Source organism: Notamacropus eugenii, chromosome 1 (genome assembly GCF_028372415.1).
Source record: "Notamacropus eugenii isolate mMacEug1 chromosome 1, mMacEug1.pri_v2, whole genome shotgun sequence".
NCBI classification, from domain to species: Eukaryota; Metazoa; Chordata; class Mammalia; order Diprotodontia; family Macropodidae; genus Notamacropus; species Notamacropus eugenii.
Window position 1 is genome coordinate 14,538,862 of NC_092872.1, and position 24,349 is coordinate 14,563,210.

General features: G+C 43.7%; 1 protein-coding gene across 1 annotated transcript; it reads left to right on the plus strand.

Annotated features, from left to right (window-relative positions):
* Positions 1–9,802: 9,802 nt before the first annotated feature.
* On the plus strand, positions 9,803–20,764 carry CCDC51 (coiled-coil domain containing 51). The gene is made up of 4 exons (XM_072654581.1): positions 9,803–9,892; positions 14,193–14,536; positions 15,752–15,916; positions 18,058–20,764. The coding sequence occupies exons 2-4, from the start codon at positions 14,231–14,233 to the stop codon at positions 18,841–18,843; spliced, it is 1,257 nt and encodes a 418-aa protein (XP_072510682.1). The 5' UTR covers positions 9,803–9,892; positions 14,193–14,230; the 3' UTR covers positions 18,844–20,764.
* The last annotated feature ends 3,585 nt before the right edge of the window (positions 20,765–24,349 follow it).

Sequence of the window (24,349 nt, forward strand, 5' to 3'; positions counted from 1 at the left end):
CCGGGCTCTGGGGGCGAGGTGCAGCTCCCGGCAGTCTCGGGGATCTGTAGGCGGGCGCCCCCCGATGACGCCACAGCATCGCCGGCGGCCGTGTCCTGAGCGCGCGATGATGACGTAAGGATGTTGGGAAGCTGGGTCCCGCGGCGGGGCTGGCCTGAGATCCCCAGGGGAGGGAAGTTTGGCAGCTGCGGCGGCGAAGGATTGTGGGAAACAAGCGGTCGGGGGAGGGGCGGGCGGCGCAGAGGCCCGCAGGGCCCTCGGGAGCCGGTGCCGAGGCTGCCCTTTCCAGAGACCCGGGCGGGGCTGGCCGTGCTCCCGGGAACGTCATCTCCCCCGGGACCGAACCCTTCGTCCGGCTGCAGCTTCGTCCCCTCCGCCGCCGACTCCGGCGGGGCGGCCCGAGGGAGGCCCCCGCGCTGTGCCCCGCGTGCCGGCCCTAGCTCCGTAACTCCATTCATTCATTCGCTCCAGGGGACGAATGTAGCACCGAGGGCCCCGGGAGAGCTTGACGTCTTCCCGGGGCTGGGTGGGCCGGGGGGCAGAGCTCCGGGGCGCGCCCCGCTGCTCCAGCAGTGACCGTCATCTATTTACATAAGCTTCCATGGCCCCGGGAGACCCCAAAGTGAGCCGCGGGGAGGGAGGCGCCCCGAGGTCCCTGCCCCCAAGTAACAGTGGATGTCTGCCTGGGGTGCCCCCCTTGCCTAGGTGGAACACCGTCTGGTTGGGATAAATGACAAATACTACAAAACAGCATGCCCAGATTTAACTCTACATCTGTGAACTTTTATGTTTCTGAAAAATTCCCCCAACACATAAAAACATTGTTATTCTCCCCTCTTTTCCGTAGCCCTCCCTGAAACAGTAAGCAATTTGATGGGCAGTCATGCAAAACATTTACATCCTTAGTCACGAGAAAGAAGACACGGTCTGTGACCTTAAAACTTTAATTCCCATCTTTTGTAAGATTTTTCCAGGTCTCTTCCCCATCCCCCAATATCTTCCTCCCAGAGATGACTGCCCATGTACTACCCTATGTTTATCTGGAATGCATGTGGTTCTTTGCATATTCTCCCCATCAGAATGACAAGAACTAGTTTTCACCTAGCTGGAAGCCTGACCCATATTAAGCACTTAATAAATGCTTAGTATTTTATGCATTTAAAATCTTTATTGAGAAAGGTTGTATCAGTTTCACCAGACTGTCAAAGGGGTCCATGACACCAAAAAATGACAAGATCCCTTGCTGCAAACTCCAGCAGCTCCCTGTACCTTAAAGACTGTGGTACCTTTCCATTCTTTTTACATTCCAATGACACTGGCCTCCTAGAGGTTCCTTTAACTCAACACTCCCATCTTCTGATTCTGGAGCATTTTCACTTGCCCTCTCCCTACAACTGGAACTCTTTCCCTCCTCATCTCTATTTCCTGGCTTCCTTGCAGTCTCAGATAAAGTTCCATGTTGTGCATGTTTTCCCCAGTCCTCCCTCTGAAACTATGCCCAATTTATCGTTTGTACATAGCACAGTACATTGTACAGTATCTTGTTTGTACAGTTATTTGCATATTGTCTCTCCCATTAGACTGAGCTCCTTGAAAGCAGTGCTGGCTTTTTGCCTTCCTTTGTATTCCTAGTGCTCAGCAGAGTGCCAGGCTCTTTAGAGTAGGCTCCTTTATAAATGTTGTTGGTTTGCCTTTCATTCTCGAAAAGGATCATGACATTAGTGAAATGATGACATGACTTGCACTTGACTTTGATTTGAGTGAGGGAGGGCTGTGCAAGGTCACCAACCTTGCTTTCTTCTCCTGAGCCATCTGGGTCCAGTGGCCAGATATTCATCAGGAGGACTGGAGATGGCCCAGTATGCCATGTGAGACCCTGGCCCTTTCAGGCTGAGATCTTATTACATTCTCACTTTGAGTGATACACCCATTCAATGGATAGGCTTCTTTAAGTAGTTACTCAAGGGATGGTCCCTTTAATAAAAAAAAAAAATCAAACTGGGAGGGGAAGACCCTTAGGGTTCCTGGGTAGTTATTACATCCACTGTGGGCTAGGTGGGTGGGGACTTTTATTGATAAAATGACCACCAAGGCCAAGATTTCTAGAACTGAGTTCAGTTTAAAACACTGAAATGACCTCAGGACAAAATGGATTAAAACTTCAGCTATGCCTTCTTCCCAGAGTTTCTCTCTTCCCTGGTTTCCTCTCTTCAGGATCTAGAGCAAGCTTGCACAACCTGTGGCCCACCGGCTGCTTGCAGCACACCAAAGGATTTCAGGTGGCACAAGAAAAATGTAAAGGAAAACATCCTGTACATTTTGTGTGCCGTAAGTGGCGGCAGGTTGTGCAGGCCTGATCTACAGGCTGTCGATTAATGAACATAACGCCAAAGAAAAAGAGTACATTCAACCATCTTGTTTAATTTTTTGTGTACACTGCTGTTTAACCCAGAGGCATATCAAGTAGATTATGGCAGAGGACAGTTTCTAGACTGGGTCAGGTCATCCTAGCTGAATTAGGAAGAGCTGACATGGAAAAAAAAATAAAGACAACGTGAGTCATCACTATGATTTTTAAAAAAAGTTTATTACAATGTACAAGACTCATTAAAATGACACTTAATCTTGACTGCAGGCGGCAACAGATGTTGAAGTAGGAAATGCAGATGTCACAAAGCAACAGGAATCACCATTTTATCTACACAGGAACGTCTACTTTTTGCCAGATTTCTTAATGCCACCACTGGCTGTAAGAGAAGGAAATATTACTCTAGACAGGGAAGAATGCTGAGGGGTTCATCTCAGGACCACTAAGCCCAGATGATTTATCTTGATTTTAGCTAGATTTGCAATTCCACCCTACATGACCCACTCACTAAGTAGGAAGTTTAACAGCTCTCACATCTACTCCCTTCTCTCCACCCGAGCTACAAACCCTTCAACACCTTTCCCCTGGATTATTGTTATAGCCTAATTGGTCTCTCTGTACCTAGCCTCTCCCAAATCTCCTCCATATGCTACCCAGGGGTGGGAAACCTGTGGGTGAGAAACCCATGAGGTCACATGTGGCCCTCTAAGTCCCCAAGTGGCTGAATCCTAACTTCACAGAACTCTGCCAAGGTGGCAGGTTCCCCACTGTTGCCAAATTCATCTCTCTGACCGTGTTACTCCTCTGCACAAGAATTCAGCAGCTCCCCATTATTTTGGGGATAAATGACAAACTTCTCTGTTGGGCATTTGAAGTTCTTCATTAAGTGGCTTCAGCATTTCTTTCCAGGCTGATGATTATCCCTCTGGACTCATCACTACTAATAAATTGGCCCACTTCCTCTTTAGGACATTCTGCCTCCTGGCTTTTGCCATACTGAGATGATCTCATTCCCCAATTCCACTTCTTGAAACTTCCAGTTCCTTCAAGGTTTCGTTCCAGTGCCCTCTCCTTTAAGAAGTCTTTCTGTGTATTTATTTTATTCGTATTCTGTACTTCTCTGTAAACACTGTAGCATGCTGGTAGTTTGTTCATAAGCTCTAAGGCTGGGACTGTTTCACTTCTGTATCATCAGTATGAGGTACATAGCAGGCAGCTCAAAAAGTGTTCTTTTACTTCTGCAAGCTTAATGTTAAGTTAAAATTTTTTAGAAATTTGTAATGTTTTACAATGACTATGTCTTACATACTGGCATACATTAAGTTTTAGTTGATATACTTAAAAAGAAAAATAGAGAAAATAAGAGGTCTGAAAAATTATTTCAAATTGTGAATAATAGGTTTTAGGCAGAAAGGCTGTAGTTATTGGGATTTTTTGGCCCAGAGAATCTTTTTGAAATGTGATCACTTCTATTTATCTCCCTGAACAAAAGAAATCTAATAGCTTACATTTATGTGTCACCTTATAGTTTACAAAATGCTTTCCTCATAGTAATCTTATGAAAAGTGGAAGGCAAGTATTATCCTCCCCACACAAATGAGGAAACAGGTTCACAGAAGTTAAATGACTTATTCAGAGCCACACAGTTAGTTAGTAAATGTTAGATGATATTTGAACCCAGGTTGCTCAACTCCAGGCCTAATATCTAGATGTGTAAGATAGAGACATTCCTGAAAGAAATTTACAGTCTGTTTGAGAACACACAAAGTCAACAAAAGATGACCACATTTGGCAATGCCAAATATGTGGTGCAAAACATAGGTGGTATAAGTTGACAGTAAGACAAAGAACCTTATTGGCTGAGGTCACCGGAGAAAGTTTGATGGAGGGGACAACATAAGCCAGCATGTGGAGAGAGCAGTGAGGGGACTTGAAGGACAGAGGATTTAAATGGGGGGACACTGGGAAATAAGGCTGGAAAAATGGATTTAGGGAAGATCACAGAGACTTGAAGGCTAAGCTACGGGGTTCAGGCAAATAAAATTTATTACTTATATTTAGTTAGGATGCTAAGTAAGCCCAAAGGCAAAAGGATTTTGGAAGAAAATGAACATTTACAAGGAAAAATATCATTTGTAATTTTTTTCACGACAAATATTTTTTACATAATCAAAAAGTAATAGTTAAGTTAGGCAAAATGAGACATGGACTTTAGGTAAGAATATACTGGAGGACAGAAATACTGACATCACTACACTATGTATAGATTTATATTAAAAAAGTCTTAATACCGTATAAGAAATAACATGTTAAAGACAGAAAGAATATTCATTATAAAAGAAATGTGATGCAGTGACAAGCACTGGATCTGGGTGGAAGACCTCGGTTCAAATGTGGGCTTAGACACCTACTAGCTGTGTGACCTTGGGCAAATCACTTACTCCAGTGGTGAGGATCAGATGAAACAAGGTAAAGTACTCCAGGTCAGCTATCAAATGTTAAAAAGGAAAGAGAATGGGGGGCTGTGTGGGTGTGTTCTGTTTTATTGTACTTATGTGTTACAGGGAAAAGTTCTATGAGGGAGGGAGTCATTGGGAAGTAACCAATGATATACACATAAATGAAAAGTGTATTAATAAGGCATTTTTCAAAAACAACAGATGATGAAAAATTGGTTTGGGATATGACCTTAAAGATTAGAGATCCAGGGAAAGGTGGTAGGATAATTAAGACTGAGGGAGGGATTTCTGTGTCATGGGGCAGCTAGGTGGTAATGTGGATAGAGCACCTGCTCTGGAGTCAGGGGGACCTGTGTTCAAATCTGGCCTCAGACACTTACTAGTGGTATGACCCTGGCTAAGTCACTTAACCCTGTCGCTCTGCCCCTCCAAAAAAGCATGCCAAGTTAACATGCCAAAGACTTAGGATTTATTCATGTGGGAACTCCAACTACTACTAAAACTTGCATATACATAACTTATAGTTTTAGTGAATTATCTGACTCTTTGTGACTTTCCCCTGGTCACAAGGCAAGTCTTTCTGACTTTGGATCCTAAACAATGTCCTCTAACAATCAGGATTTTCAATTGACAAAATGCAGACTATTGCAGGTGCCAGTTAACTGCCCCTCCAACTTAACATTTTCTGAAAATCTGAGCTAAAGAATGTCATTACAGCAACCTAAAAATTGTGTGCATTGCCAGCCAAGAAGAATATGTAGCTGACATTTAGACATGTTGGGAAGAAATGTGACGTACTGCAAAGAGCAATAGGTTTGCAGTTAGTCTCATCCTGTCTACCTCAACTCTACATTTCCTGTGCTCCTATCCTATTCTACCCTCTAGTTCCAATGTGCTCCCTCCCCTAGAATTTTTGTTCTATTATTAAACTTCCCTGTGTCCTAAAGGTCCTATTTTCATCTTTGAACATTCATATTAATCTGTTCCCCCAAGAAGATACTGTATTTCTACATCCCTGACCACATTATCCAGTTCTGGGGTGGTCCTTCTTTTATAACCTCCCACCACAACCAGCTCAGAAAAACACTCCTTGCTTCTCAATGATACTCCTAGACTCTCTGCACTCCCTCCCATCATTTGGCAACCTTTTTTCCTTTTAGGCTTCCTGCACTGTCTGTATCTCCCTCTCTATTAGTCTTCTAGATCATTCTCCATCTTTTCTCAAGTTTAGAACCTGTAGGTTTCCTCTCCACACCAAAACCTGCCCTCACACTTGAGAGCTTCAATATACACTTGGATGTCCCCTCAAGCACCCTGGTGTCCCAATCTACCAACCTCTTCAACTCCAATGGCCAATCCCGTTCATCCAACTGCAACTTCACTTTTTCAGCCACAGAAATGGCCATTCACTTGACCTCATTATAACCCATATTATTCTACCTCAGTGGTCTACAACACTGAATTCTATCTGACCACAAACTCTTACTCTTCAACCTTTCCCTTTGCCTCACTTCTCTTAAACCTCCCTAACATCTCCAATCTCCCCTGCTTTCCCAGTCTGTCTCCTCCTAAGACCTTTACCTTTCTTCCTTGGCTCTTGATCTCATGGTTAAGGAGCTCACCTATACAGCCTTCCATCCTTGACTTCCTTGCTCTCTTGTCCTACTGTTGCTCATGTCTTGCCAAACTCTGGCTCTGGGGTATCGTCATGATCTACTTTCTTCACTGGGGCAGCTAGCAGTGGATAAAGCACCAGTGCAGGAGTCAGGAGGACCTGAGTTCAAATCTCACCTCTGCCCTTGATTCCACCCTTCCAAAACACTCCTCCCTGGCCATTACTCCTTTATATGTGTTTTCTTGTCTTTCTCTATTAGAACGTAAGCTCCTTGAGAGCAAGGACCATCTGGCTTGCCTGTATTTGTATCCCAAGCATGAAATACAGTGCCTGTCACAGTGTTTAATATTCATTCATTCACCTGTTCTCAACTGGTTCCTTACTGCTACACAGTAATCTTTTTATTTTTCTAATAGTCTATTCCATTCCTTATTCTTTCCTGATTTCAAGTGTAACATTACTCCTTCCCTCTTAGCAGATCTCTCCTCCTTTTATGAGAATATAAAGGTCATCCACTAATGAACTCTTTTTCATTCCTATTTTGTATCTAATAGCTCTTCATCATTCTCCATTCTCTCATTTTCTCCAGTCCCTAACAAGAGGCAGCCCCCTTCTTTTTGCCAAGGCCCACCCCTCTAGTTGCACCCTTGATCCCATTCTCAAGTATTCTTTTGGATCTTCTTTGATCACCCAACCTCGTCCTCATTTTCTCTCTACTTACTGGCTTTTCTGTGCCTGACATATATGCTCAGGTCTCTGCCATCTTTAAAAAACCTTCACTTGACCCTGCTGTCCCCTCAAGCTATGTGCTGATATTACTCATCCCTTTGAAAGTCTAACTCGCCACTACTCCCACCCAGTGGTTTATGTTTGTCTCCTCCATTTCTTCACATCTTACTCCTTCCTCCTTTGACCCACTTCAAAATCTGACTTCTGCCCCCTTATTCAACTGAAACTGCTCTTTTCATGGTTACCAATACTCTGTCAATTGCTAAATCCAATAGGCTTTCCATCTGTTAGGATTCCTGACCTCTGTTGCTTTTAACACTGCTGACTTTAACACTGCCCTCTCTCCTCCCTGTTTTTTTGTAACATACCCTCTCTTCTTTCTCTAAACCCTTTCTTCATGATTTTATCAGTTCCCATGGATTCAATGATCATTTCTTTGTAGATGTCACCCAAATCTATATATCGAGACCTGTTTATTCTGTGCTCCATTCCTCTATTTTTAAAGATGTAGAACTTCCAGCTGGATAACTCCACCAAAATATCACACAAGGTATCCCAAATTCAACATGCCCCAAACAGGATTCTTTATGTTTCTTCCTAAACCCTTCATTTCTCCTCAATCCCCTATTTCTATCAAGGATGCCACCACCCTGCCATTTACCCATACTTGGAATCTTAAGGTCTTTTTCAACTCTTCACTCCCTTTCACCCCTTTCAGCTAGCTAATCAGTTGCTAAGCCTTGTCCATCCCACTTCCACAATATTTCTTGCACCCAGACCCAACCCGGTTTAGCTCCTGAGATCAAGGACATTCAGGGTGGTATAGCTGTGACTGTATCCTTCTCTCTACTTACAATGCTACCATGCTAGTTCAGGCCCTCATCATCTCTTCTCTGAACTATGTTAGTAGTCTCCTAAGGGCTGTCCTTACCAATTCTTCTCCCTAACCTATCTTCCACATATCTGGAAAAATTTCCCTACAGCACAATTCTCACTAACGTACTCTATGTTCAAGAATCTTCAGTGGCTTCTTATCGCCACTAGGATAAACTACAAACTCATCTTTGTAGCATATAAAGTCCTTCACAGTCTGGCTCCAGCTTATCTTTCTACGCTGATTACTCCTCCTCATAAGCATTATACTTCAGCCAAATTGGCTTAATTTCTACTCTCCAAACATAACATTGCACTCTGAATGGCTCTCCCACTAAAACGTGGTAACTCCTTACTTCTGCCTCTCAGAATTCTTAGCTTTGTCCCAGACTCAGCTTAGTTCTCTCTTACATGAGGTCTTCTCCCCCTTATTCTTCCAGTATGTATGGCTTTCTTCTCCTGAAATTCTTTTGTGCATCTGGTAAATCTCTAGTAGAATGCAAACTCTTGAGGGCAGGGACTTTTTTGTCTTTGTATCCCCAGTACCTTAGAGTTCCTTGTATTGAGTACAAGGCCTTTCATGTAGCAGGTTTTTAAATAAATGCTTGAACTGAATTGATCTGGGTTTCAAATCTGGGTCTGCCACTTACTAGCTAGGTCCCAGAGCAAGTAATTTCAATTTTTCTGAACTTTGGTTTCCTGATTTGTAAATTGTGTATACAATTTACACCAATTACCAGACAGTTGTTGGTTGTGACAATTAAAATGAGATCATGCTTAAAAGCACTGTAACAGTGCCAGCTACCACCATCATCATGTGCCTCAACTAGAATGTTAGAATTTCGTGATAGGTTAAAAGAAATAGAGATTTAGAGGTCCTACGGTTCTCCTTTTTGCCATGGGCATAGCAGTTTAATTTCTGAAGGTGCTTTTTATCTTTGGTAATGAGTCCTTCCTATAGAAATGCAAAGGACTTACCCAGCGGTCCCTTCCCAGCAGCTTTTGCTTTTAACTCTTCCAGTTTTTTCTGTTCTTCTTTTTGTTTTTGTTTGAAAGCTATATCTTCCTAAAGAAAACGTGGAACATGCTATTGAGGTCCCAGCAGACGCTGGCACTTGTCCCTGCCAATGCCGACAGCTGGAGGTGAAAAGCCCTGGGTCACACGCTGGCTAGGCCCCCCCAGGCTGGCCTGTGGGGGGGGGCTGCTACTTCCTCCCAGGGGTGTGAGCAGGATCGACCCCCTCTTCCCCCACCCGCTCCCCTTTCACCTCGGCCGGACCCCTCACCTCATCCATCTCCTTGGTCTGCTTCTTGGGCTGCTTCAGAGGCTTCTTCTTACCGCCTGTCAAGGGACAAGGGAAGCTCTGTGGTTAGGCCTTGGGGGGCCGGAGGGCACCGTGGGCTCCTTCCCATCCTCGGCCCGGAGAGCTTCCCGGGAGCCCCGGCCTCGAGGGGAGCCCTCGGGGTCCGGGGATGCTCCTGTGCTGCTGCAGGCCCCTCCTGGGCATGGCGGGGAGCGCTCGGACCCTGGGTCCTCCTCCCGCGGTCCCGCGGTCTCGGTGCCCCCTCCTGGGTCAGGCCACTCGGCCCCCAGCCGCGCCCCCACCCTCCGGCCTTTGGGCCACTCACCCTCGCGGCCGGACATCGTGCCTGCTGCTCAGCTTCCCCGAGCCCCTTCGCTACCGGAAGCGGAACCTTCGGCCCGCCCCTTCCGCCTCCATAGTCAGGCTGATTGGTTCCTAGCTTGGAAACCGAGCCGCCGCTTCCGCGGCGGGGTCAGAGGTCGTGGGCGGCTGGAGACCGGGCTGTTCGGGGGTGGCGGTTACCGGTTCGGTTCCCGCGCGCCAGGTGAGGGGGCGGGAGCTGGGCGGGGGCAGCCAAACCCCGGGCCTCGGCCCACGCGCCTTCCCAGGGCCCCCGGCCGGGGCTGTCGGGGCTGCGGGGTCCGGCGGGGCGCGCTGGGAGGGAGGCTGTGCCCCGCCGGCTCGCTGCTGGCGCCCTTGGCCCCGCCCGGAGGCCTGGCCTGGGGGGCTCCCTCCCCGGGCAGGGCCCCTCCTTCCCTTGCCCCTGCCGGGCTGAGGGCCTCGGCTGCCGGGAAGCCGGGCGAGGCCGGGAGGAGGGGCGGTCAGGGCCCTGGAGGGAGGGGGCCTCCCTCTGGACTTCGTGGAGGCGGGGAGGGGACGGGAGCCAGGGTGGCCGAACGTGCGGGGGGCGGATGAGCTTCGGGGCCCAGCCTGTGCGAGCTCGTGAGGCCGGGGACGCAGTGGTCATTATTCCTCCTTGTTCCTCGTTCTCCGAACGTGTTGGTGGGGTCGTAGATTTAGCCCTGGAAGAGCCGGGCCTAAAGAGGATGGTCAGTGGCCGGACTGGAGCCTCTTTCCCTTGAACGTACTGCCCGTGTGACCGTGGGTGAACCACCTCCCAGGGCTGCAGGCAGCTTTTATGAAAGCGAGCTTTCAGTGTCGGTGCTCTAGTGAAAGTGCCCCCCAAAAGGGGGCCGTGTGCACGGAAGCGCCGTCAGAACCGGGCCAGGGTCATTGGTTCCCCCAGTACATGCTCGATGAAACTTAAGGGCCCTTCTGTTACCCTTGAGGTCACCCGTCCTGGAAGTGGTCCCCTCACCTTAACCCATCATGTTCGATCCCTTGTCAAGGGCCGTCATTTCTACCTTGAGAGCGGCTCCGACGTTCGCCCCTTTTCGTGGCTGCAGTCGCCCCAGTGACTGAGGCCTCGTGTCCTCTCTCCCCGTTCCATCCTCCCTTCAGCTGTCAGATTGAAATTCCTAGAAGCCTGTCTGTCACCGTGTATTCTGTAAGCCCCAGGATCAAACGTCAAATCTTCTGTTTGACCCTTAAAGCCCCTTCCTACGCTCCCCTTTTACACCTTGTTCTCCACCATCCATCTCCCCACTCCAAGCATTGTCACTAGCTGTGCTCCCCTGCCTGAAATCCTCTCCGTATGTCTCCTTCCTGGTCTGAAATCCGAGCTCAAGTGGCGCCTTCTGCAGGAAGGGTTTCCTGGGCTGCTCTGATCTGAGCCCTTGCCCTCTCAGACCACCCCCAGTTTATCCTGTGTGTGTTTTGCATATCGTCTCCTCCGTTAGACTGTGGGGCCCTGGAGGGCAGGGCTGGGTTTTCCTTCTTCTGTCCCCCAGCGCTCAGCACGGTGGGTGGGACACAGTAGGCACTTTAGAAATACCAGCTGACTGACTGGTGAGCAGATAACGATAGAAACGATAAAAGAAGACAGTTGTTGTTGAGTCGTGTCCGACTCTCCCTGACCCCACTTGTGGATTTCTTAGAGATACTGGATGGTTTGCCATTTCCTTCTCCAGTTTATTTTACAAATGAGGAAACTGAGGCAAACAGGGTTAAGTGACTTTCCCAGCATCAAACACCAAGTAAGTATCTGAGACCATATTTGAACTCAGGAAGATGAGTCTTCCTGACTCCAGGTCCAGCACTATCCACTGCACCACTTAGCTTCCCAGAAAGCGACATTGAGCTTGTATTATAATGGGGGGAAGATATGACTTTGAGGAGGGCAAAGGAAGGATAAATTAATCTAGATGCTATGTAGATTCTTAATAGAGCCTTGTTGATTTATTGATGGGAAAATTGGGGGAGGGAAAAAACATTCTTAATTGGGGGAATTAGAGAAAACTTTGTGGAGAAAGTGACACCTAAATCAAACTTGAAGAGAAGGATTCTGAAAGAGAGATAAAAGAATTCATACCAGGCACATTGGATAGCATGTTTAGGGAATACCTGCTAGTCCATTTGACTGGAGCAGAGAACATGATGAAAAAATAATGTGAAAAAAGAATGGAAAGTAGGAGCCAGATTTTATTGGGTCATGCTTGGTTAAGTTTATATTTTATCATATGGGCAATAGGGAGTCACTGAAAGGTTTTGAGCAGAGGAGTGACAAGGTCAAATCTGTACATTAGGAAGATTATTTTGGCAACATGGAATACAGTAGAGGCAGGGAACCCAATTAAGAGTCTGTTATGGAGGTGAGGAGGTCTGAACTAGAGTGGTGGCCTTGTGAATAGAAGTTAAAGAATATGGGTGATATTGTGCAAGTTAATAAATGAATGAATTTAAACTTGCTTCAAGGACATCCCATGGTCACCAGACATCTGTTTTGAGTATCAGGTGGAATAAACTTAGTGCCCCATTCATTAGCAGGTCTGGCTGTGTCCTGGAGTGTTTTCCCACAGGCTGGTAGCTCAAAAGCATTTTGGCTAGGATAGAGAATGTTTCTTAAGGAAGGTAGACATGGGGGTTAGAAATCAGAATCATCATCTTTGCAGATAAGGAAATAATATTTAGGCATTTGGAAATTAACACTCACTTGCACTTGTGAAAAGGGAAAGGATGAGGGAGGACATTTTGTGTGTATATGTGTGCATGTGTATAAATGTGAATCCCTGCTATTACTCTTTTTTCATCAGTACTGTATTCTTTCCTCCCATTTTGGCCTTCTGTTATTTTTGGTTGCCACCAGGTGTCACTCTACAGTCTTAGCGATCAGATTTGTTACTTGGACGGCAATTTGACCAACACAAAACAGAGCAATTCCATCTTTTGGCAGACTTTTAAGAGACATGAAAAGACAGGACCAGATAGGTAGATGCAGAAGGAGCTCTGCATGTTGGATAATGGGGAAGATTCCGTGTTTGAAGAGCCCTCAGCTTCTTTTCATTTGCTTAGGACAAACATTCAAAAGACTGAAAAAAAGGAAAGATTAAGGAAAATCAATCTGTTGAGCCTGACTGAGCACTGACTAAGAGAAGTAGTGGGGGAAGGGAGAGATTAGAGTAGAGGCCTGAAACGTGAGATGCAGGAATCAAATAGCCTGGGAGTCCTGTGATTAAATGAAATTAAGAGGAAAAAACTGGACAGAGTACAAGGGAAAAAAATTTTCTGTGAAGACCTGATTTTCTTATAAAATTGTCTCCCCCCAGGGAAAGGCAGAAACCACCTTTCTCGAAACTGTGCTTCAGTAATCATATAAGTTTCTTCTGGAATAGCTGCCTGATTTTTTGAGGGAAGGTTAGATTCTGCCGGGGAGGCAGTTGATTAGGCTTTCTTTTTTTTTTTTTTTTTTTGTGGATATGAGACTGAATCCTAGATGTTTCCTGAAATCCTGTCTCAGGTTTCCCCAGGAGATTTTTATGCCTCACTCTGCCTGCTAAGCTGTTGTCCCTTGTTTCCCTCCAGTTTGTCATCTTTTTTACAGGAATCATAGTCTGAGCAGGCCTGGGCGTCCTTTTCCTCAGGCACAAGATTCATCCAGCTCATTAACAGGGATGTACCTGTTCTTGGAGAGCAGCCAAAGCTTCTACAGGAAGGGATAGGCTGTGGAAGTGAGGACAGTGTATACTATTTGCTGTTTATGTCCAGTTAAATGTAGGTAGTGATTAAAAGACAAAATACATCAATAAACTTTTTAGATAATTAAATGTACCATCTCTCTTCAGAAATGAGAAGTTGTGGGATTTATTATCTATACTGTCCAAAGTGATCAGTATGTTGGTTAATTTTTCTCGTTTTTTTCCCCTTTAAAATCTTTGTTACAAGGGATAGCTTGCTGAATAGGGAAGAAAGGAGGAGGGATATATTCAGGACATCATGTGATTTAAAAAAAGGCATTAATAAAAATTTTAAATAAACAGAGGCAACTTGGCCTAATGCCTACTGCACTGGCCATGGAGTGAAGAAGAAAGACTGGGTTCAATTCCTGCCTCCAATTCATGGGCAGATGTGTGACCATGCGCAAATCATTTATCTCCTCAGTGTCCCGGGCAACTCTGTAAGACAAAGAGTTACTGTGAGTTGCAGGTCTGGATAGGTGGAGGGTTTCCACATTGGTGAAATCATAGGTCTGGAAAAATCAAACCAAGAAATATATGAAATATTTTCATTAAACCAGTTTACTTGAACTCTCTGAGGAGAACCATTCTTCAAGCAGAGAGAGAAAAGTATTCTATAGACCATCATACCTAAAGAGCGTTCAGTTAATACCTATTTAAATGAAAATATCTCGTTCAGACATTGTTCCCTCTTGAGAATTAGAAATGCTTGAGCTTGATTTTGTGCTTTTTCTTGGTTCTGAGTAGATACCTTCTGTGTCCTTTTTCCAGCATTCCTCAGTGCCTTGAATGAATTCTCAGGCCTAGTGATGGGGCATACTACCATTTTTGCAATGCAGTACATCATGAATTCCTCCCAGAAATTGGGGCTGAGAAGCCAAAGGATGAAACTCCTTATCATGAGGACCTTCTCCAGCCCAGGTCCCATCCAGCCCAAGGGGAAAACTTCAGCAAAAACTGCCATCAGACTATATCACAGACTTGCTGAAATGGGTCGAGCCTTGGGACAGAATTTCCAACAGAGAATATCTTCTGTGGCCAAAAGTTGGTGGGAAAGTTATGAGGAATTCGTTGGATTAAATGAAGTTCGAGAGGCCCAGGGGAATGTGACTGAGGTAAATGTTACATGTGTTATGCAGATGAGAATCTAGAGCTCTTTAGTGCCATTGGGTTGGAGATACTGAATGTGGTTTTAGCATGTTACTCAACCAGACCACTGCCATTTTCCCCTTCTGGTCATTACCTTCTATACAGTTAGGCCCAATAGCTGATTCCTTTGTTGATGTTGAGCTGGTGGTGTTTGCATTTATAATGATTTTATAACACCGTAATTAAAGAGTATTTGTGAAGGAAAAAAAGTTGAAAAATATTATACCCTGTACAGGGTATTCCCAAAATTTTAGTGCTAGTTAAGCTTTAAGAGCTTAAAACGGTACTGACAAAAGTCAAATCCGTCATAACTTCAGCGTAGTCACATTTCAGTTCTTTCCACAATAGCAGTGAGAATAGTTTATTTACAAAAAACACTAAAATTTATGGTGTTATCTACACAAGTGGAGAATTGGGTCAATATTCTGCTTTTCATTGTGTGTTGTGTATGTGTTTACATACACATATGTGTATGTGTGCATACTCACACAACAACAGGGTTTTTTCTTGAAGTCTCATTTAACTTTTGTTACTTAGTTATGAAAAACTTAAATGGAAAGCTTCCCTTCCCATATTTGAATGGGGAAACATGAATGAGGAATAGGAGGAGAAGAGAGTAGGTGGTAGATCCAGGGATAAACTGAGCTCTAGGTTCCCTCTTTTGTGGACATATGAACATTGACATGATAGTACACAGAGTTCTGAGCCTGGACTCAGGAAGACCTGAGTTCAAATCCAGCCTCAGACATGGCTTCATGACCATGAGCAAGTCATTTAACTTCTGTGTGCCTCAGTTTCTTCCTCTCTAAAATGAAGATCATAGCAGCACCTGCCTGCCAGAGTTGTGAGGATCAAATAAGATAATATTTGTAAAGCATTTAGCACAGTGCCTGGCTGCAGTAAGCACTTAATAATTGCTTATTTCCTTTCCTTATTCCCTTTTATAGCAGTGTAGGAAAAACAGTTAGGTTTGAAATTTTGTTCTTTTTTACATCTCTGTCTTCTGCCAGAATAAAATAAAAATACAAGGAAAGCATAATTACACCAGGGCAACCAGAGTGCCAGTCAGTGTGTAGCACCTGTAGGTAACTATATCCTCCCCCATTCCCAGCACTTCACTATTTTAGGGAAGTAGTTCACCTTGGAAAGGGGGACAGACTTCACTTCTGTTTGCCTTTCAGGCTGAGAAAGAGTTCATGGTGGCTCGAGGAATAGTCCGAAAGGCTAGAGATGACCTGGAAGCTCACCAGGCCAGACTCAAAGAGATTCGGGATCGTTTGGATCGAGTTTCCCGGGAAGACACCCAGTACTTGGAACTTGCAACTCTGGAACACAGATTGTTGCAGGTAGGATGAATCTAGAGGAGTTACTGAGATGTTACCTCTCTACCAACAGAGGTGCAGACTGGGGCTTCCTGTTAGGATCCCCTAACAAGTCCATGTCATTATACACTCAGGAGAAGTGGTAGATGTTCTTGCCTTGTGACTCGGTCATTAACGTCTTCAAAGATAGAACTTAGGGAAGAATAGGAAAAGAATCACTGTTATGGTAAGTGCTCTATTAGTATCCTCTTGTCACTCATTAATATATTAACATTGATGGGTAGCTTTCAACACTTCCTTATTAACCAGTTAAATTCAAATATTATTTGCTCTCCTCTGCTGGCTCATTCCCCATTTCCTAAAAACGTAACTTAGTCTCATCTGTTCAAAAAAACAACCAACCCACCCTTACCTTGATCTTGTCAACCCCTCAAACTACATTACTCTTCTGTGACCCTTTGAATCTTAACTTCACAGAACAAATCCCCTTAATAAAAGGAGTTCTGTAAAACTTGGACTCAGTCAGAAAGCTGCACCTAAGAACCTAGAAAATCACATGTGGCCTGGAGGCCACAGGCTCCTCACCCCTGCTTTTCTCCTTTGCTAAACTTGGAGAAAGAGTCTGTACTTGGAGTTTGTACTTTCTCAATACCTGTCTTTGTAGTCTGATTTTCATCCCTACCACTCCATTGAAACAACTCCCTTCAAGTTACCGGTAACTTCCTAGTGGCACACTCTATAGCTTCTTTTCAGTCCTCTTCATTCTTGACCTTTCTGTAGCATATTCCAATAGCAGCCATTCTCTCCTTCAGGATATTCTTCCTTTATCTTCCATGACATTTTCTTCTGATTCTCCTCTCATCCATCTGAATTCTGTTTTGATCTTCCCTGGTTTATTGTTTTCCTATAGGTATTCCCAAGACGTAGTCCTTGACCCTTTTAGTTTTTTTTTCTTTTCCTTAGCAATCTTATCTACTCTTGTGGCTTCAGTTATTTTTCTGCAGGTAATTTCTACATCTGCATATCAGTCTCAGTCTTTCACCTAAATTCTAATCTTGTATCTCTAGCTCCCTGGTACTTGTATGTACTGCTGACACTTCAAATTCAAAGTGATCACAACTGAACTCATCATCTTCCCCTAAAACTTGTCTCTGTCTTCCTACTTTCTCATTTTTTCTTTTGTTGGCACTACCATTTCCCCAGTCTCTCCCATTCCAAATCTCAGGGTCATCTTTGATTCTTCCCTTCATCTCACTTCCCATATTCAATCAGTTGCTAAGTCTTTCCATTTTTTGCTTAGACAATGTTGTTCATATGTGTCCTATCTTCTTTACCCACATTAGCACTCTCCTAGTTCAAGCCTTCATGTTCTATTTCCAGGCTTAATCCTCACAAATCTGTCCATCACACAGCTGCTAAACTGACATTCCTAATGCATTGATCTGATGATCTTACTAAGAACTCAAAAACTGCGGAGGTCCCTATTGCCTGTAGGATTAAAAACAGATTGTTTTACCCTGGCATGGAAGACCATGTTGTCTTTTCAGCCTCATTTCATGTAATGTTGCTTGGGCACTTTATTTTCCATTCATACTATTAACTGGCCCCATTTATAGCATGAAGAAGGAAGGTTCTCTAAAATACCTACACCTATGATCTGATGATCCTCATCCTGATTTTCCCACCTCTGTATATTTGTAAAGACTGCCTCTCATGCTTGGCATGTATTTGTTCCTCCTTTCCAACTTCCTTTTGAAATCTTTTTCTTTAAAAACTAACTCAGGTGCCATTTCCTCTCTAAAATCTTCCCAGATCCTCTTCCCTTCGAAAGGGATCACTCCTCATGTTTTTCCATAGGACAAAGGGTTGTGTCTTCTCCCTTATGACATTAACTTTGTGAAGGCAGGAATTGTGTTATTTTTCATTATTGTATTCTCAATGCCTCCTGTAGCTGCTTGACTATAGTAAACACTTCACAGATTTCTGATGAATTAATTTGCATTAATCTTTCATGGTTCACAGTCAGGGAATGTCTCTTTCCTACCTCCTCCCCATTTATGTCGTGATGGAGTGCTGAGGGAGAAAGTTCTATAATCATATCTTACTTCTTTAGGTTTCCATTGATATAAACTTTATAGCTTTATTTCTGTTTGCTGTGTCTGCAGGAAGAGAAGAGGCTCCGAACAACCTACATTAACTCAGAAGAGTCAGAACGAGAGAAGTTTTCCCTCTTTTCTGCAGCTGTGAGGGAGAGTCATGAGAAGGAGCGAACAAGAGCTGAAAAGACGAAGAACTGGTCAATCATTGGTTCTGTTCTAGGAGCTTTGATTGGTGTTGCTGGCTCCACCTATGTGAATCGTGTACGGTTGCAGGAACTGAAGTCATTGCTTCTGCAATCTCAGACTGGACCAATGAGTCTGCAGGAGATCATCAGAGAACAAGTCTCCAGCCACAGCAAGCAGAACAAGGATCTCAGTGATCTTATTGAAGAATTTAGGAGCTCAGTGCACTCTGGAATCAGGGTGACTTCTGGAGCTCAAGAAGACGCCACTTCTGGAGAAAGGCTCATATCTCATAAAGATACACACTTGCTTTCAGCCTCTTTGAAAGAGCAACTCAGCCAATCTCAGCAGGTTCGTTCATGTCTACAGAGTTTACAAGAGCAGCTTACTGACCTGGACAAAAAATTCAGCCAAATGGTTGCAGAGGTTCAGCTTGTAAAGGCTGCAGCCCGTTCTCAGCTTGTAGAGCAAGCAAACCAAGCCTTGCTAGACTCTTCACTGGACACCAGGCAGTCCCTGGCTGTCCAGGGCATGATTCTAGAACTGTCAGACATGGAACAGAGGTTGGAGGCCCAAGTCAAGAGGAACTCTATCTACAGCACCATGCTCACTTGTACCATGTTTGCCGCTATGCTGCCTGTGCTGTACATTCTCTTTAGAGCCAACTAGCTCTCTCTGGAGGGAAGCTTCAGTGAGGAAACGGAGTTGTTGCATTCAGTAATGAGCTGCTTTGTCCATTTAAGTCACTTGATGGTTACTAGTGGTAAAGCCATGCAGAACTTGTGAGCCTGTCTCCTGAAAGGGGAAAGAGATAGACAACAGGGTTTTCTTTTTCAAGATTTACCTCTTTAAAATTCCAGCTCACATTTTACATTCATTTACCAACCTTGCACTTGGAAAAAGGATTATATTTGAAATTATGTTATTGAAAACAATTTAAAAACTTCAAATTATGGTAATAGCTGAAATTTACATGACTTTTTACAGTCTAAAGAGCACTTTATAACATCATCAGTTGATCCTCACAATAATGCAATGTAGTAATGAAAGTCTAAGCCAATTTGGTTGACGAGATTGGGAAAGCAGTTCAGCAGTATGGATTTAGAACCATGACCTTCATCGTCTCCGTGTTCTCTCTAGGTTCTCCCCACTGTTCTTCTTTACTGTTGTCTGCATTCTATGACATTTTTTAGTGTCATGTCATTTTGTGTTGGGAATAATTATTTTTGATGCTTCATCTGTCTGCATCTACCCTTGGTTTTCATTTTCCTGACCTAATTTGTATTTCCCAGACTTTCTTGTGTGTAAATGTTTAGGGGATATCTAGTCATTAGAACCTGGGAGTCAGGATTCCTAGGTGCTTGTCTACTGGCTGACTATGGAATCCACTTCCCTTTGTGATTTAGCTGTTCCATTCCATCTGTCAGGTGGGAAGAGCTCCCCTCGCCTTTTTTTTTTTTTCACCTTCCCTCTAGACATGAGGAACAATTAATGTCTGATACTTGAAACAGGGAATTGGGGGTGGGGGAGTAGGGCTGGTGATAATGGATTATGTTGGATTGGCAGCATAGAGAAAGGAGCTTGCTAAACAAACAGATTTTTGCCTGTAGGGAAATGGGATTTGGGCACTACCAAAGGGTGTGTATGCCTTCCCTCTCTACAGCCTGGAGATGCTCTTTGAAAGTATCTCATTTTCCTAAGGCAGGATGGGAGGAAAGCTGGCAAACTGTATCCCATTGATAGTGTGAACTGAAAAGCAGTGAGCTGGGTGGGGTGAATTCCAGAAGTGGAAGTCACCATGCTAGTCAGACAGGGGTTAGGGGGAGGAGGGGCAGGCAGGTTGGATGGTGGCAGATTCAGCTCTGAGTGAACCCCACCCTGACATGCCTGCTCCAGTACCGGAGGACTGCCTGCTAGTCCCTGTCAAGCCTCACACCGTGGGCTTGTTCTATATCAGCCTTGCCTTTGTGTTGCTAGGTAAGAACTTACAGTTGAATAAAAGATAATAACTATTATGGCCATTTATCATCGTTTTTTTATTTATCATTTTTTTATTTAGAAAAGTTTGTGGGAAGCTCTGTTGTCTACTATATGGGACAGCATCATCAGTGACTCATTACAGTTACATACATATTGTGGTTGTGTATTAGTTGAGCTGGAACTGGAACCTGGAAAGATTCCTCTCAGCATAGTGTCTTGGCTCTTGAATAGCTTCTCTCCCTACAGTGGAGCCTGACTCTAGCCATATCCTTGAATAGCCCTGGGGGATATCTGACAGCTTTCTAAAGGGGTAAAGGCACATTAATTCATCAAACATTTAGTAAGTACCTCCTCTATATGTTGTAGCATATTAGGCACTGAAGATGTAACCAAATGAGGAAGAGTTCCTGTCCTTATCATAAAATCAGAATCTCAAGTGGAAGGACATTCAGATGTCTCATAGGCCTACACACCTGAGAAAGAATACTTTCTTCAACAGAGATGTCAAACACTTGACCTCCACAACACTCCTGAGTACTGTCTGAACCAGATTAAAATGAAATTGGGAAATATTTAACAAAATAAAAATAAAACATTTTTTAAAACTTAAGTCAATATGCGCTCACAGAGTTCTTTATGTATGGATTAGTGGCTCCAATTTCTTTTTGACTTTGACATCACTGTTCTATAACATCCCTGCCAAGTGGTCAATCCAGCCTTTATTTAAAGATATTGAGTAGTTCAGAAACATTACTTCCTGAGGTAATTCCATTTTTGGACAAGTCTTAATTGTCAAATTTTCTCTAATCTTGACCCAGAAATATACTTCTATTCCCCTTGCTCCTAATTTTGTGCTGTGGGGCAAAGTTAAGGAAATCTAGTTCTTCTTACACAGTATAGTCCTTCAAATACTTGAAGAGGACTATTTTCAGCTAAACATGTCAGGTTGTTTCTTATCCTTGAATAAAAAGTTATCTAGTTCTTTGACCATCTTGGTCACACTCTAGCTTGAAAGTGTTCTTCCTAAAATGTGGCATCCAGAACCAATTATAGTTCCCATGTGTTCTGACCAGAGCATTCTGTAACCTTTCATTCTGGACATTCTGTTCTGTTTCTTTTACTGTGCTCTTAGGTTGCATTAGCTTTTGGGGGAGCCCTGTCTCACTGTTGATACACTGATCTACACAACAGTAAACTCACAGACATTTTTCATATAAACTTGTCCCGCTGTCTTTCCCGTTCTGTACTTATAGAGTTGATTTTTTTAATTCAAGTACACATCTTCACATTTCTATCTTCTTGTCCCTCTTGCTAGATTTGAGCATCATTCTGGCTCTCGTGAGGGGTCCAGATCACTTTGGATCCTGATCCAATTATCCAAAATGTTATTTCAGCATATCATAAGCAACTTTGATAAGCTTGCCTTCAGCATCCAAGTCACTGATAAAAGTGCTGAATTGAACTAGGTCACGGGGTGGTTTGAGTCTAGTAGAGGAGATAACAACACAAATGATTACAGTGGAATGTTAATTGCATGAGAGAAGTACAACTCTGGGCATTCATGAGAGGGAGATGTCATTTATGGCCTTGAGCATAAGGGAAGACTTCGTGGAGGTGCTGCCATTTGAGCTTGGGCCCTAAACCACAATTAAGATTTTGATCGGATGGACATGGAAAGGACATTCTGAGAACAAGGAACTAAGTTAAGGCAAGTTACAAAAGGTGAGAAAGTTTAGAACACGTTTGAGGAATCTGATTTGTTTAGTAATACATAAGGGGCAAGTGATATGAAATTAAGTTAAATAGGTTAGGGGTAGGTGAGCACTTTGAGTGCTAAACAAAGCAGTCTAGTCTTCGTTCAGACAATGGGAAACCATTAAAAGGTTTTTGAGGTGAGGGTGGGGGTGGGGTGGCACAGGTGACAAAGCTATATATTAGAAAGATTCATCCCAATAGATAGAATGAGTTGCAAGAACAGGGGGATAGATGCGAAATACAGGAGAGAAATCCTTAATAGAGGGATGACAGTAGTGTCTTTGTGGATTAGTTTCCCTAGCTTCTCCATCTCCCCAATCTGTTTCCCTGAGATCTTTTGCTATTGTGTTTTAATTCACTGTAATAATAGCTACAGTTCTTTATTACCACTAAGGACTGGACTGGATGGACCCAGCCCAGGACCAGAGACCTCTATATAAGACCTCTTCCAGCAGGACTTCATTTTTGAGCAAGACTACTGACTTCTGCCATCAGAACTCCCTCTTCTAGTGCTAGGAAAAGAATTTATTCTGCTCATTGCCATCATGAGTCTTAAAGGTAGGAGCCCCAGTCAAAAAATCCATTTCTGTCCTCATCTCAGTGATATAGGACTGCTAGCTGCCAAAAAGAAAACTAGCCACTCCTTTACTGCCACTCCCTGCTCTCAATCCCATGCTCCTCAGCCCTTTCCTTCCCATATCATGGTGTCCTATGGAACCCTTGTTCCATTGTTAACAAATTTCACTTCATCCAATACCTTTTTCTACTGCACCCCTTTCATATTCCAGCATTCAAGAAAACCAGGTTTCCCTTTGAAGATGTCCTCTCTAGTAATGGATATACCTTCTCTTGTGTTCTCTGACCTAATGGACCAGGAGGAGGAGCAGGCTCTTTGCCTCCCCCGTGCCACTTCCTAGGCACCTTGTCTCAGCCACCATCATTTAGCCTCTCGTTTGAAGATTTTATCATTCAGAAACAGTACATTATCCATATTCTGGATATATGCAGCTTCCCAGGTCATTCTCCCTACTTACAGTCTTCCCCACCCTAGCCCCTGCCTTATACTTGGAAACATCAATAAACATGTTGATGTCCCCTCAAACATACTGGCCTCCAAGTCATCAACCTCGAGTCCCAGAGCCAATACCTTTACTCGACTTCTGCTATATACAGGTGTGATGTCAACATCATCTAAATGTTCTGCAAATGTGTCCCTTTCCCCCATCCTTATACACCTTCACTTGATCTATCTCAAGTCATCACCCTACATCTCTCCTTACTTTCAGAATAGAACTCCTCAAAAAACCTATTGGGTATATGGTAAGCACTTTCTAAGTGTTACCTCACTATTACTGTCTTTCCCTCAAACTTCTTTCTCTTCTTAACTTCCCTATATTTTTTGAGGACACCATCATCCTTCTGGTTGCCCTCTGACTCTTCATTTTCCCTCACCTTTCATATCCAATCAATTGCCTAGTTTTGTTGATTCTATTTCCAAAGCATTTCTTATATCTATCCCTTCTCTACTCATATGGCTGCCATCTTAGTTCAAGTTCATCATTTCTTGCCTGGACTATTGCAACAATCTCTTAATTGATCTCCTTGCCTTGTCTCTCCCTTTCTGATTCATCTTCCACACACCTACCAAATTGAAAGTCCTAAAGCACAGATCTGACCATGTCACTCTTACCTCTAGGGTAAAATGCAATCTCATCTCTCAAGCATTTAAAGTTGTTCACGATCTGGCTCCAACCAATTTTTCCAGGTTAGTCATATATTACTCCACCTCGTAGACTTGACACTCCAGCCTAGAACATCTCATACTCCGTCTGTTGGATAGCCTATTGCCTTGCTTGCTCTGGCCTGGAATGCTTTCCCTCCTCGGCTTCCATAAAGAATCCCTAGCTTCTTTAATGGTTCAAATCAAATGCCATCTCCTACATGAGGTCTGTCCTCATCTGCCCTCCCCACAAGGAAATTATGTATATTTTGTATTTCCTTATATATTTTCATGTTATATCCTCCTATACGTTTGAGGGCAGGGACATGTTTGTTTTTATATTTCTATCTGCATCGTCTAGCACAATGCCTGTTACATATTATGGTGCTGTTGGTAAGAATATATAATTGTACCTCTTATGCCCATGTTTTATTTATTATTGTAGTATATGTGACTTAATTTTTCTACTAGACCATAAGGTCCTTGAGGAAAAGAATCTTATTTATCTTAATCACTCTTATTTATTTCTCTTAATATTGATCTCTTAATAATTCTCTTAATCTTAATATTCCCTTATGCCCAGCATTATAAATTATAAATTGCATTATAAATAGCAAGCACTGAATTGGAAGGGGAAGAAACCAGAGGCAGGAAGACTGGAAGTCCTTGCAATAGTTCATGTGAGAGGTAATGAGGCCTCAGAGAAGGGGGGGAATAGAA

What these genes read in the sequence shown, in the direction of transcription:
- CCDC51 (XM_072654581.1), top strand. Translation starts at nt 14,231, where the DNA reads ATGGGGCATACTACCATTTTTGCAATGCAGTACATCATGAATTCCTCC. An exon ending in CCCAGGGGAATGTGACTGAG is followed by an intron (nt 14,537 to 15,751) that starts GTAAATGTTACA and finishes TTTGCCTTTCAG; the next exon opens with GCTGAGAAAGAGTTCATGGT. An exon ending in TGGAACACAGATTGTTGCAG is followed by an intron (nt 15,917 to 18,057) that starts GTAGGATGAATC and finishes CTGTGTCTGCAG; the next exon opens with GAAGAGAAGAGGCTCCGAAC.